The following is a 17,184-nucleotide window of genomic DNA, read 5'->3' as shown; positions in this document are numbered from 1 at the left end:
CTGTTGCCCAGGCTGGAGCGCAATGGCATGATCTCAGCTCACTGCAACCTCTGCCTCCCGGGTTCAAGCGATTCTTTTGCCTCAGCCTCCTGAGTAGCTGGGGTTACAGGCACGCACCACCACACCTGGCTGATTTTTGTATTTTAATAGAGACGGGGTTTTGCCATGTTGGCCAGGCTGGTCTCAAACTCCTGACCTCAAGTGATCTGCCTACCTCAGCCTGTCAAAGTGCTGGGATTGCAGGCGTGAGCCACTGCACCCGTCCTCTGTTCCCCCTTTGTAATGATGTCTCACTCCTCTTCACTGCTTGATAGATTATAGATGCCAGGAGTAGGGGGGGCCTGCACCTGTCTCCGTGTCACCCCTGTGTCGTCCAAAGAGCTGGCACACAGTAGGTGCTCAATAACAACTTGTTGGGGGCAAGGCGGGAGCAAGCTGTCTCTGCACCTGTGGCACCAGATGCTTTGGTGGACTGCAGACAGGGTGACTTGGCCTGTCCTTGTTCCGCCCCCAGGGCTCACCTGCTTGAAGAAACAGGAACTGCCTCGGGGCAGCCAGCCCCGCCCCATTGACGTGCAGACCTTGAATCGAAACCCAGGCTCCTGCAGGCACTGGCACAGCTACAGCGAGGGCCTCGGTCATCCAAGGATTTCCCAGGTACGTGATCCAAGAACCTCAGCCCTCCTCTCAGCCCTTGAGGAGACAGAGCATGGGAGCTGGGCTAGGCCAGAAGGAGGGACAGGGCTGGTGGGGCCCGGGGTGGCAGGAGGGGATTATCTGAGGGCATGGGTGAGAGCTTCATGGAGGAGGGGGTATTTGTGTGGTGACCACTGGAAAATGGAGCTGGAGTTGGGGAAAGGGGTCTTAGCAGGACAACAGCATGAGCACAGCTGTGGAGAGGCGAGAGAGAGAGCAAGGATGTCTTTAGGTCTGGAATGTGGGTAGCGAGGAAGTAGAGGAGGCCCCCAGACGAGGGTCAGGAGTTTGAATATGAGCGTGAGGTCTTTCATCACTAGATATCTGTTCATCAGCAAAGACCCTTGCAGCCTCCTCTGTGCCAGGCCAGCGCAGAGCAAAAAGCAACAACTCAAGAACCTAGCCCTAAGCCCTGATCCCTAGGAGACCCTCAGGCTGGTGGAGACAGAGCAAGATAAAGACACTCTAGCTCCATGGAGTCATGGCTGGACCAGAGAGAGGAACAGCAGGGGAACGCTGGGGACAGAGAGGGGTGCCAGGGCTTTGTCTGGAGGGAGATGCAGGAAAGCTGCCTGGAGGAGGGGACATTTTTACTGGATTTTGAAAGATAAATAGGAGTTCTTCCAAGTAAAAAAAAAAAAAAAGAATAAGCCTATAAACATTACCCCATGTTAGGTCACAACTGGATTCATGAATATTATATCTCTCTCTCTCTCTATATATATATACAGTGCCAGCTAAACTTTCCTAGGTAAATATCATTATCCCCAAATTAAAAACAGAAATACAGGCACAGAGAGCGGTTAAGTGAATTATCTGAGGTCACACAGCGGCTAAGTGGGGGAGCTAGGGTTTGAACCCAGGCCATCTGAGTCGGGTCGAATTCCAGGCTCTTTTTTTTTTTTTTTTTTTTTGAGACGGAGTCTCGCTCTGTCGCCCAGGCTGGAGTGCAGTGGCTCCATCTCGGCTCACTGCAAGCTCCACCTCCTGGGTTCACCCCATTCTCCTGCCTCAGCCTCCCTAATAGCTGGGACTACAGGCACCCGCCACCACGCCTGGCTAGTTTTTTTTATTTTTAGTAGAGACAGGGTTTCACCGTGTTACCCAGGATGATCTTGATCTCCTGACCTCGTGATCTGCCCGCCTCAGCCTCCCAAAGCGCCGGGATTACAGGCATGAGCCACCACGCCCGGCTCAGGCTCTTTTTTTGTTGGTGGTGGTGATGGGGTTTTTTGGGTTTTTATTTTTTTTTTTGTGAGACGGAGTTTTGCTGTGTTGCTCAGGCTGGAGTGCAGTGGTGCGATCTCGGCTCACTGCAACCTCTGCCTCCCGGGTTCAAGTGACTCTCTTGTCTCAGCCTCCCAAGTAGCTGAGACTACAGGCACTTGCCACCGTAATTTTTGTATTTTTATTATTTATTTATTTAGAGATGGAGTCTTGCTCTGTTGCCCAGGCTGGAGTGCAGTGGCTCGATCTCAGCTCACTGCAACCTCCGCCTCCCAGGTTCATGCAATTCTCCTGCCTCAGCCTCCTGAGTAGCTGGGATTACAGGCATGAGCCACCTTGCCCAGATAATGTTTATATTTTTATTAGAGATGGGGTTTCACCATGTTGGCCAGGCTAGTCTCAAACTCCTGGCCTCAGGTGATCCACCTGCCTTAGGCTCCAACAGTGCCGGCATTACAGGTGTGAGTCTCTGCACCCAACCTCCAATTCCAGGCTCTTAATCGCTTTGTCACCCTGCTTTATTAAACATTTCTTAATACAGTTGTTTAATTTTGGTTGCCCCAGAATTCCTCCGGGCCATACCCCAGAGGTTATGCTTGACATCCAGCTGGAGAAAGTCAATATTGACTGCCATTGGTCAACACGCCCTGCCTCCTCATAGAAACAGCCCAGTAAAAAGATCTTTTGAGATATTGAAACATTAGATGGGGCCAGTGGGTGGAGGGAGTGAGCTCCAGTTTAAGGACAGAATTTAGGGTGAGCAGCCGGGCGCAGTGGCTCACGCCTGTAATCCCAGCACTTTGGGAGGCCAAGGGGGGTGGATCACTTGAGGTCAGGAGTTGGAGACCAGCCTGGCCAACATGGTGAAACTCCATCTCTGCTAAAAATACAAAAATGAGCCAGGCGTGGTGGCACATGCCTGTAATCCCAGCTATTCAAGAGGCTAAGGCAGGAGAATCACTTGAACCTGGGAGGCGGAAGTTGCAGTGAGTTGAGATGGCGCCAGCTGCACTCCAGCCTGGGCGACAGAAGGAGACTCCATCTCAAAAAAAAAAAAAAAAAGAATTAAGGGTGAGCAAGAGGGGTCCCAAAGGAACTATCTAGCAAGATACAATCCTTTGGCTTGTTTTATACTCACTTAATACTGTTCTGCAAAACGGTGCTGCTTTCTTTCTCCAGCTCTGTCATTGGTACACAAAGTCCTGTGGTACTGCTTGCTTAACATTGTCAAGAAAGTGTGTGAATTAATGATGTATCTGACATATCGTAGGTGTGCCATGAGTGGCTACAATGTGTGGTGACGTTGGTGGCAGAAGTGACTGTCCGCAGCCACATTTCTCTAGTGTTTAATGAAACCAAGGCAGCCAGGCACAGTGGCTGGTGCCTGTAATCCCAGTATGTTGGGAGGCTGAGGTGTTAGGACTGCTTGAGCCAAGGAGTTCGAGGCCAGCTTGGACAACAGAGCAAGACCCTGTCTCTACAAAAAATTTTTTCAAAATTAGCCAGGCATGGTAATGCATGCCTGTAGTCCCAACTACTTGGGAGGTTGAGGTGGGAGGATTGCTTGAACCTGAGAGGTTGAGGCTGCAATGAGTGTGAGCTGTGATGGCGGCATTGCACACTCTAGCCTAGGAACAGAGGGAAACCCTGTGAGACAGAGAGAGAGAGAGAGAGAGAAAGAGGCACCACCATTGGGTCAGCTGTTTCTTTCATTCACTTGCCATTTTGCCATTTCCTCATTCCTCCGGGGGCATTGATATTTACTTAATATTTAAATACTCTATTCTTTTTTTCTTTTTTGTTGAGACGGTGTCTCACTCTGTCCCTCAGGCTGGAGTGCAGTGGCGTGATCTCGGCTCACTTCAACCTCCGCCTCCTGGGTTCTAGCGATTCTCCTGCCTCAACCTCCTGAGTAGCTGGGATTACAGGCACCCACCACCATGTCTGGCTAATTTTTTGTATTTTTCGTAGAGACAGCTCTCACCATGTTGGCCAGGCTGATCTCAAACTCCTGACCTCAGGTGAGCCACCTGCCTCAGCCTCCCAAAGTGCTGGGATTACAGGCGTGAACCACCACACCCAGCTCTAAATACTCTATTCTTAAATTTTGAAACATTTATTTATAAAAGGAACTTTCTAGTCCTTGCAATAATGGCATAAGAGCCTGGGCACAATGGCTCATGCCTGTAATCCTAGCACTTTGGAAAACTGACACAGGCGGATTGCTTGAGTCCAGGAGTTTGAGACCAATGTGGGCAGCAAGGTGAAAACCCCATCTCTACAAAAATACAAAAATTAGCCAGGCATGGTGGCACATGCCTGTGGTCCCAGCCACTTGAGGGACTGAGGTGGGAGAATCACTTGAGGGAAGAAGGTCGAGGCTGCAGTGAACCAAGATGGAACCACTGCACTCCAGCCTGGGTGACAGAGTGAGACCCTGTCTCAAAAAAAAAGAAAAAAACACAATGGCATAAGAAGAATAAAAGGAAAAGTCCTTGAAGGACTTTGAGGATAAGCCAATGAATGAATGTGTGAAAACTATCAGGCACATAGTAGGTGCCCAAAAAACACAAGCCAGTTTTTTTGTTTTTTTGGTTTTTTTTGAGATGGAGTCTCACTCTGTTGCCCAGGTTGGAGTGCAGTGGTGCAATCTCAGCTCACTGCAGCCTCTGTCTCCCGGGTTCAAGCGATTCTTCCACCTCAACCTCAAGTGATTCTTGTGCCTCAGCCTCCCAAGTAGTTGGGATTATAGGCACGTGCTGCTGTGCCCAGCTAATTTTTGCATTTTTGTGGTGACAGGGTTTCACCACGTGGCCCAGGCTGGTCTTGAACTCCTGACCTCAGGTGATCCATCTGCCTCGGCCTCCCAAAGTGCTAGGATTACAGGTATGAGCCACCACGCCAGGCCACACAAGCCAGTTTTTTTGTTGTTTTTGAAACGTAGTCTGGCTCTGTTCCCCAGACTGGAGTACAGTGGCACAACCACGGCTCACTGCAGCCACATCCTTCCGAGCTCCAGGGATCCTCCCACCTCAGCCTCCCGAGTAGCTGGGACCACAGGCCTGCACCACCACACCCAGCTAATTTTTAAATTTATTTTATTTATTTATTTACTTATTTATGTTTTTGAGAAGGAGTCTCACTCTGTCGCCCAGGCTGGAGTACAGTGGCGCCATCTTGGCTCGCTGCAACCTCTGCCCCACCAGGTTCAAGTGATTCTCCTGCCTCAGCCTTTGGAGTAGCTGGGATTACAGGTGCCCACCACCACGCCTAGCTAATTTTTGTATTGTTAGTAGAGATGGATTTCACCATGTTGGCCAGGCTGGTCTCAAACTCCTGACCTCAGGTGATCCACCCACCTTGGCTTCCCAAAGTGCTGAGATTACAGGCGTGAGCTACTGCACCTGGCCAAATTTTAAAATTTTTTGTAGAGATGGGGGTCTCGGCCGGGCGCGGTGGCTCAAGCCTGTAATCCCAGCACTTTGGGAGGCCGAGACGGGCGGATCACGAGGTCAGGAGATCGAGACCATCCTGGCTAATACGGTGAAACCCCGTCTCTACTAAAAAAAAAAAAATACAAAAAAAACTAGCCGGGCGCGGTGGCGGGCGCCTGTAGTCCCAGCTGCTCGGGAGGCTGAGGCAGGAGAATGGCGTAAACCCGGAAGGCGGAGCTTGCAGTGAGCTGAGATCCGGCCACTGCACTACAGCCCAGGGCGACAGAGCGAGACTCCGTCTCAAAAAAAAAAAAAAAAAAAAAAAAGAGATGGGGGTCTCACTATGTTTCCCAGGCTGATCTAAAACTCCTGGGCTCAAGCAATCCTCCCACCTTGGCCTCCCAAAGTGCTGGGATTACCCATGTGAGCCATGACACCTGGCCACAAGCCAGTTTTAAGTCCGTTGCTCTGTCCACCCTGCAGAACTTCTCAAAGGAGGAGGCACCATAAGCTTCAAGAACAGAGCAGAGATAAGAGGTGCATCAGCTTGATTCTTGTCTTCCCTCCCTTCTCTACCCAGGTGACCTTCCCCCAACCCCAGGAAGCTATGACAGAGGCCAGGAAGCCGCCCCCACTGCTACCCCCACGGCTGGACTGGTTCGTGCACACCCAGGTGGGCCAGCTGGCCCAAGACGGGGTCCCCGAGTGGTTCCATGGTGCAATCTCAAGAGAGTGAGGACACACCCACACCCTCCACCCTGCCCTCCCCACGCTTTCCTTGTCTGTCCCTACCCTGGGCAGCTTTTAACTGCAGAATTCTGGACTTGGCTCAGCTCAGTGTGGCAAGAGTGTAAAATGAGCTCCAGGCTCCCAGGCTTGAATCCTGCCACCTGTGTGGGCTCACTGTGTGACCTGGGGCAAGTTACTCTCTCTCAGCTTTCTCTATACAAGTGGCCAACAGGCCAGCACTGCCAGGGACCTGGCGGCACCCCACAGCTCGCCCAGGCCAGGCAGGATGCAGCCTCAGAATCTTTCTTTCTTTCTTTCTTTTTGAGACACGGTCTCACTCTGTCACCCAGGCTGGAGTGCAGAGGCGCAATCTTGGCTCCCTGCAACCTCTGCCTCCCGGGTTCAAGCGATTCTTCCACCTCAACCTCCCGAGTAGCTGGGATTACAGGCACGTGCCACCAAGCCTGGCTAATTTTTGTGTTTATAGTAGAGATAGGGTTTCACCATGTTGGCCAGGCTGGTCTCAAACTCCTGGCCTCAAGTGATCCACCCGCCTCGGCCTCCCAAAATGCTGGGGTTACAGGCGTGAGCCACCGTGTCCGGCTAGAATCTTTCTGAACACTATACCCCAAGCAGCTGCTCTCAACCCATGAAGGTACAACCAATGTGCCTTTTCTTTTTTTTTTCTTTTTCTTTCTTTCTTTTTTTTTTTTTTTTTTTGATAGAGTTCTGCTCCTGTTGCCCAGGCTGGAGTGCAGTGGCGCGATCTCAGCTCACTGTAGCCTCCACCTCCTGAGTTCAAGCAATCCTCCTGCCTCATGAGTAGCTGGGACTACAGGCATGCACCACCATGCCCGGCTAATATTTGTATTTTTAGTAGAGACGGGGTTTCACCATGGTGGCCAGGCTAGTCTCGAACTCCTGACCTCAAGTGATCCGCCCACCTCGGCCTCCCAAAGTGCTGGGATTACAGGCGTGAGCCACTGTGCCTGGCCCTAATGTGCCCTTTCTACCTCAGACTGTGAGCTCTGAGGATGTGTGCCCAGCTCTAACTAAATGGAGGAACAAATATTTATTGCCACCCTCTGCATGCAGGAACTTGAGAAAATTCTGTGAAGGCCACAGAGAGGAAGTAGTGTTGGTCACGGTTTCTGAGCTCTGGGGCCTTGCTGTCTAACAAAAATATAACATGTGTTGCACACTGCAATTTTAAACAAAATTTAGTAGCTATATTAAAAGAAGCAGCTGGGTGCGGTGGCACTTATCTTTAATCCCAGCTACTCGGAAGGCTGAAGCAGGAGGATCGCTTGAGCCCAGGAGTTCAAGGCTGGTCTGGACAACATAGTGAGACTCCATCTCTAAAAGGAATTTTAGGCCGGGCACGGTGGCTCATACTTGTAATTCCAGCACTTTGGGAGGCTGAGGCAGGCAGATCACCTGAGGTCAGGAGTTCAAGACCAGCCTGGACAACATGGTGAAACTCTGTGTCTACTAAAAATACAAAATTAGCCAAGCATGGTGGTGCATGTCTGTAACCCCAGCTACTCAGGGGGCTGAGGCAGGAGAATCACTTGAATCCAGGAGGCGGAGGTTGCAGTGAGCTGAGATCGTGCCATTGCACTGCAGCCTGAGCAACAAGAGCAAAACTCCGTCTCAAAAAAAAAAAAAAAATTAACCAGGCATAGTGGCGCGTACCTGTAATCCCATCTATTCGGGTGACTGAGGCAGAAGACTTGCTGGAACCCTGGAGGCAGAGGCTGCAGTAAGCCAATATCGTGCCACTGCACTCCAGCCTGGGTGACAGAGCAAGACTCCAACTCAAAAAAAAAAAAAAAACTAAAAAAATTAGCTGGGTGTGTGGCACATGCCTGTGGTTCTGTGTACTGAGGAGGCTGAGGTGAGAGGATCTCTTGAGCCCAGGAAATCAAGGTTTCAGTGAGCTATGATTGCACCTCTGCACTCCAGCCTGAGTGATAGAGCAAGACCCTGTCTCAAAAACAAAAAAACGATTCATCAAACAGCATATATTCCTTTTGTGCTGTTTTGGAAATCAGTACAAAAGGCCAGTGACCTCTGTATTGAATAATGCAGGACCAGCTTGTCCCACGGAAGGCCGCCTTCCTCTCTGTGAACTCCAGATAATAATGGTAATAATCTAGAAAATAGACCAAGAGCAGTGGCTCATGCCTGTAATCCCAGCACTTTGGGAGGCCGAGGCGGGCGGATCACCAGAGGTCACGAGTTCGAGACCAGCCTGGCCAACATGGTGAAACCCCACCTCTACTAAAAATACAAAAAATTAGCTGGGCATGGTTGCGGGTACTTGTAATCCCAGTTACTCGGGAGGCTGAGGCAGGAGAATAGCTTGAACCGGAGAGGCACAGGTTGCAGTGAGCCAAGATCGCATCATTGCACTCCAGCCTAGGCAACAAGAGCAAAACTCCATCTCAAAAAAAAAAAAAAAAAGAGCGAGAGAGAATAATAATAATAATAACAGCAAATATTTTGGGAGTACTTACCAGGTAGCAGCTGTCATGCTTATGTTGCAGGTTCTTTCTCTTCTCACAGCAGCCTTGGAGTGGGGTTTACTTTCCCCTTGAGGAAGCTGACAGAGAGAGACGATTGCCTGAGGTCACACAGCTGATGGACAGTAGAGCTGGGTTTTGCACTCGAATGCATCTGAGTATACGGGTCCTTCTTTGTTACTTGTGACACCTTGATCCACCCAAAGGTGCCTTAATCGGGGCATTCCAGGCATTGGGAAGGGGCTGTGGGAGATGGGAGGAGGTCTGGCCTGAGATCAAGGTCATCAGATGCTTCCTAGCTCCTTGGGGGGAACATCCCTAATCCCTGAATAGCCCAAGGTGTACAACAACTGAAAAACAAACAAACAAACAAAAAAATCCGATGGGTTTGGGGTGTTTGTTCATTTAGAAAACAGGCCAGGCGTGGTGGCTCATGCCTGTAATCCCAGCACTTTGGGAGGCTGAGGCAGGTGGATCACTTGAGGAAAGGAGTTTGAGACCAGCCTGGCCAACATGGTGAAACCCTGTCTCTACTAAAAATAAAAAAAAATAGGCTGGGCGCGGTGGCTCAAGCCTGTAATCCCAGCACTTTGGGAGGCCGAGACGGGCGGATCACGAGGTCAGGAGATCGAGACCATCCTGGCTAACACTGTGAAACCCCGTCTCTACTAAAAAATACAAAAAACTAGCCGGGCGAGGTGGCGGGTGCCTGTAGTCCCAGCTACTCGGGAGGCTGAGGCAGGAGAATGGCGTGAACCCGGGAGGCGGAGCTTGAAGTGAGCTGAGATCCGGCCACTGCACTCCAGCCCCGGCGACAGAGTGAGACTCCGTCTCAAAAAAAAAAAAAAAAAAAAAAAAAAAAAAAAAGAAAAAATAGCTGGGCATGGTGGCGGGTGCCTGTAATCCCAGCTACTTGGGAGGCTGAGGCAAGAAGAATCACTTGAACCCAGGAGGTTGAGGCTGCAGCAAGCCAAGATCGCACCATTGCACTCAGCCTGGGCAACAGAGCGAGACTCTTGTCTCAAAAAATTAAAAAAAAAAAAAAAAAAAGGAAAAAAGAGGCCGGGCACAGTGGCTCACACCTGTAATCCCAGCACTTTGGGAGGCCGAGGTGGGCGGATCACGAGATCAGGAGATCGAGACTGTCCTGGCTAACACGGTGAAACCCCGTCTCTACTAAAATATACAAAAAAACTAGCCAGGCGTGGTGGCGGGCACCTGTAGTCCCAGCTACTTGGGAGGCTGAGGCAGGAGAATGGCGTGAACCTGGGAGGCAGAGCTCGCAGTGAGCCGAGATCGCGCCACGGCACTGCAGCCTGGGCAACAGAGTGAGACTCTGTCTGAAAAAAAAAAAAGGAAAAAAAGAAAATGAAAACTACCAGCCTTCTCCATGAATGACCCCATGGCCCCAGGAGTTTAACTGGTATGTGGGGTGGCTGGACTGTGTCATTTTCTTTCTGTGTATGCCCTTCCAGGGATGCTGAGGACTTGCTGGAGTCACAGCCACTGGGATCCTTTCTCATCAGGGTCAGTCACAGCCACGTGGGCTACACACTCTCCTACAAGTAAGGCCTGGGCCGGGGGTCAGGGCAGGGGCAGGTGGGCTCTGGGGTTTCCTTGGAGGGGGCAAGGGGTGCTTCATGTCATAGCTTCTCAGAAAGCAGCAGTAACTGAGGCTGTGGGTCTGAGAACGGGAGCCGCTAGGGACCCAAGATTGGCAGCTTCTCTCCCTCCACCCCTCACAATCTAATTAGTGATTCCCTGACTGTGTGTTAGGGAAACCCAGGGAAGCCCAGCTCCTTAAGACCTGAAAGCCAAACAAATCCAGAGGATTCCAGGCCAAAGGAAGAAAAACCCAATGGCTCAATTACAGAGTTACCCACAGTGGGAAAAACTTATCCAAGGCTCAGCTCTGCCATTACATGCTGTGTGACCTTAGACAAGTTACTCAACCTCTCTGTGCCTTCAGTAAAGGAGTGTCACACTTTAATTCAGAGTGTTCATGTGAGGATTAACTGAGATACAGTCAGCACATAGCCATTAATATACATTAATTGGTTAACTGAGCATTTATTCAGCACTTGCTGTGTGCCAGGCACACAGCCTTAGGTTGGAGCTTTCTTTTTGCTTTCCTTTTTGAGACAGAGTCTCGCGCTGTCACCCAGGCTGGAGTACAGTGGCATGATCTCAGCTCACTGCAACTTCCACCTCCTGGGTTCAAGCGATTCTCCTGCCTCGGCCTCCCCAGTAGGTGGGATTACAGGCACCTGCCACTGTTGCTCTCGGTTCCTATGGGAGTGAATGAAGGGGGCAGACGTAGAAATTAAGACAAAGACAAAAAATCTGTTTTAAAAGTAGGGGTCAGGGGACTCCTTGCTTCTAGTGAGCAAAGGCAGCTTTGAGCTTCCACAGCCCTTCGTATTTATTAGATAGAAAGAGCAGGAAGGGAGAGGTAACAGTTGGTCAGCTGCTTGATTTTTCACAGGTACACATAATTGCTTTCTTTGTACAACAGGCATCAGACGTGCCTATAGTTAACCACACGGAACACTGTGCTTGGGGCGTGACTGCCCTCAGCACTCCTTCTGGCAGCAAACACAGTTGTCAGTTTTCCAACATCCTGCTTTCATGAGAACAGTTTTCCGTTTACTCAGATAGTCTCCAGTGGTATACTGAGTTGGTCACGACCCCCATTTTCTCCGCCTGTAACATGCCACCACACCTGGCTAATTTTTGTATTTTTAGGAGAGACCAGGTTTCACCATGTTGGCCAGGCTGGTCTGCAACTCCTGGCCTCGAGTAATCCGCCTGCCTCAGCCTCCCAAAGTGTTGGGATTACAGGCGTGAGCCACCATGCCCAGCTTTCATTATCATTTCTATTGATCACTTACCCCTAGCCAGGCAATAAGTTAAGCTTTTGTCTGTAGTAGCATGTTTTATCTGAGGTCAGCCTTTGTACTCCTGTGTTATAAATGGGGGAAACTGAGGCACAGCAAGGTTAGTAACCTGCTGGGTGTTGCATGGCTAGTCAGTGAAGAAGCCTGCATAGGAACCTGGGGTAGTCTGGCTGTAGCAGTGATGCTGCCAGCCCAAGGGCTGGGCGGGGGGACTTGGGGCAGGGATGAGGGGGAGTAGGATGTCCCAGCCCCCTCAGTGTCTCCGCAGAGCCCAAAGCAGCTGCTGCCATTTCATGGTGAAGCTCTTGGATGATGGGACTGTCATAATCCCCGGGCAGAAGGTGGCCCACACCTCACTGGACGCCCTGGTCACCTTCCACCAGCACAATCCAATTGAGCCGCGCAGGGAGCTGCTGACACAGCCCTGCAGGCAGGTGAGGGCGGGGGCCCACAAGGTTCACAGCCATCTCCTTGGGGCCAAGCCCCCCAGACCCCTTTGTTTCCCACGCCCCCATCAGCTTCTCTTGATTCTGTCACTCTCATGGTCCCCAGCCCCTCCGGCCCCACCCCTCATAGTCCCTCTGTCCCCCACAGCCATCTCCCTTGTGGTTCCTGCTTCCCCATGGCTCCGCCCTCCAGACCCATGTCAACAGGCTGATTTTTTATAAGGGTTCATGTGCCAGGTATCATCTTGGCTCATCTGAAGGAATGGCATCTTTCCTTAGAAGGCTCAGTGGGCGTGGTCTGGCTCCCAGTAAACTGCTATGGGTGGAGCATCTTTCCTTAAAAGGCTCAGTGGGTGGCCGGGCTCCCAATAAACTGCTGTGGGCAGGGCATGTTTCCTTAGAGGACCCAGTGGGCGTGGCCTAGCCCCTAAGAAACTGCTGTAGCAGGGGTATCTTTCCTTAGAAGGCTCAGTGGGTGTGGCCCAGCTCCCAATAAACTGTTATGGGCAGGACATCTTTCCTTATAGGGCTCAGTGGGCCTGGCCTAGCTCCCAAGAAAGTGTGGTGGGTGGGGCATCTTTCCTTATAAGGCTCAGTGGGTGTGGCCTAGCTCGCAAGAAACTGCTATGGGCGGGGCATCTTTCTTTAGAAGGCTCAGTGGGTGTGTCCCAACCCCTAAGAAATGGCTGTGGGTGGCGCATATTTTCTCATAAAGCTTAGTGGGCGTGGCCTAGGTACTAAGAAACTGTTATTCAAGGGATGGTCCCTGAGACCTGCCTTCCAGGGTCCGTGCCGGACCTTTCCCCCTCCCTCGTGCTGAGCTACAGGCCCCTTCCGTCCTGCAGAAGGATCCGGCAAATGTGGATTACGAGGATCTCTTCCTCTACTCCAACGCAGTGGCGGAGGAAGCTGCCTGCCCGGTGTCTGCACCTGAGGAGGTATGTATATGACAGGAGGCAGGCACCTCTCACCTGGCTGAGGGGCAGGAGCAGAGGCCATCAACAGCTGCCAGAGGAGGCTCCTTCTAGAATGAGAAGGAGATCCTACAGCTTGGTGCTTTAAACCTTTCCAGTGATTTTCCAACACAGAGATTAAAATTCAAACTAAAATCTCAGTTCGTCTTTCTGCCTACCCAGCGCCAGCCCCGCTGCCATACCGTCTGTTGTTCAGACACACCAAGCTAGCCTCGGGGTCTCTGCATGTGCCAGTCCCACCTCAGGTCCTTTGCACAAACTGTGTGCCCTGCCCCTAGATTTCCCATGTCTTCATTCATTTCTCCTTCAAGTGCCTCCTTCCCCAGGCTCCAGACCTAAAGCAACACCTGCCTTCTCCTTCACATTACCCTGTTTATTCAGTGCAGCGGACTTCCCAAAAATGTTTCCCCAAATCCTATTTACTTATGGGTGTACATGCTCCCTGACTGCTTCCCCCATCAGACTGTTAGCTCTGAGAGACTGGAGACTCCATCTGGCTTGTTTGCCTTTGCTTCTCCCACCCCTCTGAGAGGACCTGCCATATTGAAGGTGCTTAACTAAGGAACCTGTGGAGTGGATGAATGAATGTATCACAGCATCTCGGGGTTTGGGAGACCTTTAGGCACCCCTAGGTGGAAGCCTAAGTGCTCTCCAAGCCCCCTACCCAGCAGGGGAAGTTATGACAGTGGTACAAATGAAACAGGCTGTTGCGATGAACATCAGTGGAAGTGGGGGGTGCAAGTGGGGGAAGGCAGTCAGGGAAGGCTTCCTAGAGGAGGTGGCATATAGCTGATATCTGCAAGGTGAGGAGGAGCCAGTCATACACACAGACACAGGGAGGATATTCCAGGCAGAGGGAATGGCACTTGCAAAAGTCCTGGGGCTTGGTGTGTTTGGAAAACAGAACAACAAAACCCAGCATATAGATGGAGTGGGGTTAGTGAGAGAGTGTCAAAAGTTGAAGCCCCGGGGTCAGCAGGAGCCAATAGTTCAGGGCCTTGGGGCCAAGGTGAGGAGCTGGGATTCTATTCCAGTTGCACCAGGGAGGAGCCATAGGAGAGTGTACGCATGGGAGGACTTTTTTTTTTTGAGACGGAGTCTTGCCTTGTGGACCAGGCTAGAGTGCAATGGGGCACAGTCTAGGCTCGCTGCAACCTCCGCCTCCTGGGTTCAAGCGATTCTCCCGCCTCAGCCTCCCGAGTAGCTGGGACTACAGGTACGTGCTAATTTTGGTATTTTTAGTAGAGACAGGGTTTCACCACGTTGGCCAGACTGGTCTCAAACCCCTGACCTCACGATCTACCCACCTCGGCCTCCCAAAGTGCTGGAATTATAGGCGTGAGCTACCACACCTGGCCGGGACTGGTGGTTTTAAATGTTTCCTGTGGCTACTGGCTGCAGAAGGGGCTATCCGGGGTACTGGTGGAGATGGAAAGAAGGAGGAAGTGAGGTGGGGATGGGGGACAGTGTCAAGGTGGGAGGGATGAAAGTGAGAGCCCAGGTGTGGAGAGAAACATGGATATTTGGTCTGCGGAGTGGCTCACACCTGTAATCCCAGTGCTTTGGGAGGATGAGGCGAGAGGATTGCTTGAGGCCAGGACTTTGAGACCAGCCTGGGCAACATAGCAAGACCCTGTCTCCACAAAATATTAAAAAATTAGCCAGGCATGGTGGCACACGCCTGTAGTCAGCTACTCGAGGGCCTGAGGTGGGAGGATTGCTGGAGCCTGGGAGGTCGAGGCTGCAGTGAGCCATGACTGCACAACTGCACTCCAGCCTGGGTGACAGAGCAAGACCCTGTCAAAAACAAAAAAAAATTTTTAGAGACGGGGTCTCACTACACTGCCCAGGCTGGTCCCAAACTCCTGGCCTCAAGCAATCCTCCTGCCTCAGCCTCCCAAAGCACTAGGATTACAGGCGTGAGCTATCACACCTGGCCCCACATTTTTGTAGAGATAGTTATTTCATAAACTTTGAAAATCAGATAAAATTCACATTTCCATGTTTATAAATAAAGCTATATTAGAAGCCGGACACGCTCATCGGTTGATATGTGGTCTCTGGCATCCCCTATACCAGCAGAGCTAAGTAATTGAGACAGATGGTACAGCCTGCAAAGCTGAAATATTTACTCTCTGACTCTTTGTAAAGGAAGTTTGCCAGGCCAGGCGCGGTGGCTCGCGCCTGTAATCCCAGCACTTTGGGAGGCCGAGGTGGGTGGATCACCTGAGATCAGGAGTTCAAGACCACCGGGGCCAACATAGAGAAACCATGTCTCTACTAAAAATACAAAAATTAGCCAGGCGTGGTGGTGTACTTGTAGTCCCAGCTACTCGGGAGGCAGGAGAATCGCTTGAACCCAGGAGGTGGAGGTTGCAGTGAGCTGAGATTGCACCACTGCACTCCAGACGGGGCGACACAGTGAAACTCCATCTCAAAAAAAAAAAAAAAGGAGAAGAACAAGTTTGCCAACCCCTGGGGAGATAGTGAAGCCATTTACTGAGACAAGAAAGACAGGGCATGGGATCAGGTTTGGGGGTTCACACGGGGACTGTTTCTCAGCCCCAGGGTGTCTGGGTGGAACCCAGGCTCCAATTTCTGGGACAGATGCGGTACGTTGGTGGGCGAGCTGCCCCAGGCCTCACCCAGTCTTGTTTTCAGGCCTCCCCAAAGCCAGTCCTGCGTCACCAATCAAAGGAAAGGAAGCCGCCATCAGAGATGAACAGAGTAAACACCGAGGAAGCCACTTCCTCCTGCCCCCCAAAAGCCCCTCTTGGAGAGACCCGCCAGAAACTCTGGAGGAGCTTGAAAATGCTCCCCCAGAGAGGCCAGAGGGTCCGGCAGCAGCTGAAAAGCCACCTCGCCACTGTGAGCTTGCCGTCACTCTTGGATGTCCGGAGAGCCACGGTGATCTCAGGCCCTGGGACCGGAAAAGGCAGCCAAGATCACTCAGGAGATCCCTCTTCAGGGGACAGAGTCCACCCGGATCCCTGTGTGGTCACATCTCTCAAAAGCCCCTCACAGTCCCAGGCACCAAAAGACAGAAAGATCCCCACCAGGAAGGCCGAGAGGTCCGCCAGCTACAGTGAGGTGACCCCAGGGGACAGGAGTTGGCACCAAATGGTAATGAGAGCTCTATCCTCCCAGGAGTCCACACCAGAGCACCAGGGCTTGGCAGAGCCTGAGAACGACCAGCTCCCGGAGGAGTACCAACAACCGCCACCCTTTGCCCCTGGGTACTGCTAGAGAACAGGTCCACCCCGGCTCTGTACTCTTGCTACCAGGGGCTGCCACACTCCTGAATGTCCTAACATTTCTTCCATGGCCCCACACCATGGCATCCGGGAGTCTTCGGGAACCCGGGAAACGGAATGAAGATGTTTTTGGGGTCTGTTCCTGCAGTCACCCGTGGGGGGAGCTGGTTATTTTAGCAATAATCATCAGAGTGACGCTGATGGTTCGGGGTGCCTCCTGTGCATCAGCCCCCGTGCCAGACCCTCTATTCATTATTTTACACCTGAGAGCAGGCCCCTCAGGTAGCGTCACCCTCCATGTTTTGAAGAAGAGACTGAGGTTCAGAGAGGATAAGAGGTGTGACCAAGGCCACAGAGCTATGGCGGTCAGCACCAGGATTTGAAGCCAGGTGAATCTGAGCCCTTTTTCCACAGCATCTGTTTGTTCCGTTGTCTAAAAGCACACTCCTGGCCGGGCGCAGTGGCTCATGCCTGTAGTCCCAGCACTTTGAGGGGCCAAGACAGGCAGATTGCTTGAGGCCAGGAGTTCGAGACCAGCCTGGCCAACATGGTGAAACCCCATCTATATTAAAAAATTCAAAAATTACCTGGACGTGATGGCACATGCCTATAATCCCAGCTACTTGGGAGCCTGAGGCAGGAGAATCACTTGAACCCAGGAGGCAGTGGTTGCAGTGAGCCAAGATCGCATCACTGCAGTGCAGCCTGGATGACAGGGTGAGACTCCATCTCAATAAATAAATAAATAAATAAATAAATAAATAAATAAATAAATAAATATGAAATACAAAAATAAAAGCACGCTGCAGGGTCTCTCACCAACCGGAGCTGCGTCCAGGCTCAATTCCAAGTGTGTCCCCAGTGGCACCCGTGGCTGTTCATGCCTTCCTCCTGGGGTTTTCATGCAGATGAAGGAGATGAGATGTGTTGAGGGCTTGGTGTGCAGTAGGTGCTTGGACATCATCAGTGTAGGTTTCAGGAGAAGCACATGAGCCTCTTACC

General features: G+C 51.5%; 1 protein-coding gene across 4 annotated transcripts; it reads left to right on the top strand.

Moving 5' to 3' along the window:
• Positions 1-520: 520 nt before the first annotated feature.
• On the top strand, positions 521-16,945 carry HSH2D (hematopoietic SH2 domain containing). Of its 4 annotated transcripts, none has more exons than XM_030936538.1 (6): positions 521-657; positions 5,938-6,089; positions 10,087-10,176; positions 11,777-11,942; positions 12,800-12,892; positions 15,590-16,945. In XM_030936538.1, the coding sequence occupies exons 2-6, from the start codon at positions 5,965-5,967 to the stop codon at positions 16,172-16,174; spliced, it is 1,059 nt and encodes a 352-aa protein (XP_030792398.1). In that variant the 5' UTR covers positions 521-657; positions 5,938-5,964; the 3' UTR covers positions 16,175-16,945. The 4 variants fall into 4 exon arrangements, with proteins under 4 accessions (XP_030792398.1, XP_030792399.1, XP_030792401.1 ...); XM_030936539.1 differs by having other exon boundaries at positions 535-657; positions 5,938-6,014; XM_030936541.1 differs by having other exon boundaries at positions 535-657; positions 11,777-11,938.
• The last annotated feature ends 239 nt before the right edge of the window (positions 16,946-17,184 follow it).

This window comes from Rhinopithecus roxellana, chromosome 8 (assembly GCF_007565055.1).
Source record: "Rhinopithecus roxellana isolate Shanxi Qingling chromosome 8, ASM756505v1, whole genome shotgun sequence".
NCBI lineage: Eukaryota > Metazoa > Chordata > Mammalia > Primates > Cercopithecidae > Rhinopithecus > Rhinopithecus roxellana.
Note: the sequence above shows the minus strand (reverse complement) of the source record. Positions and strands in the feature narration are given on the sequence as shown.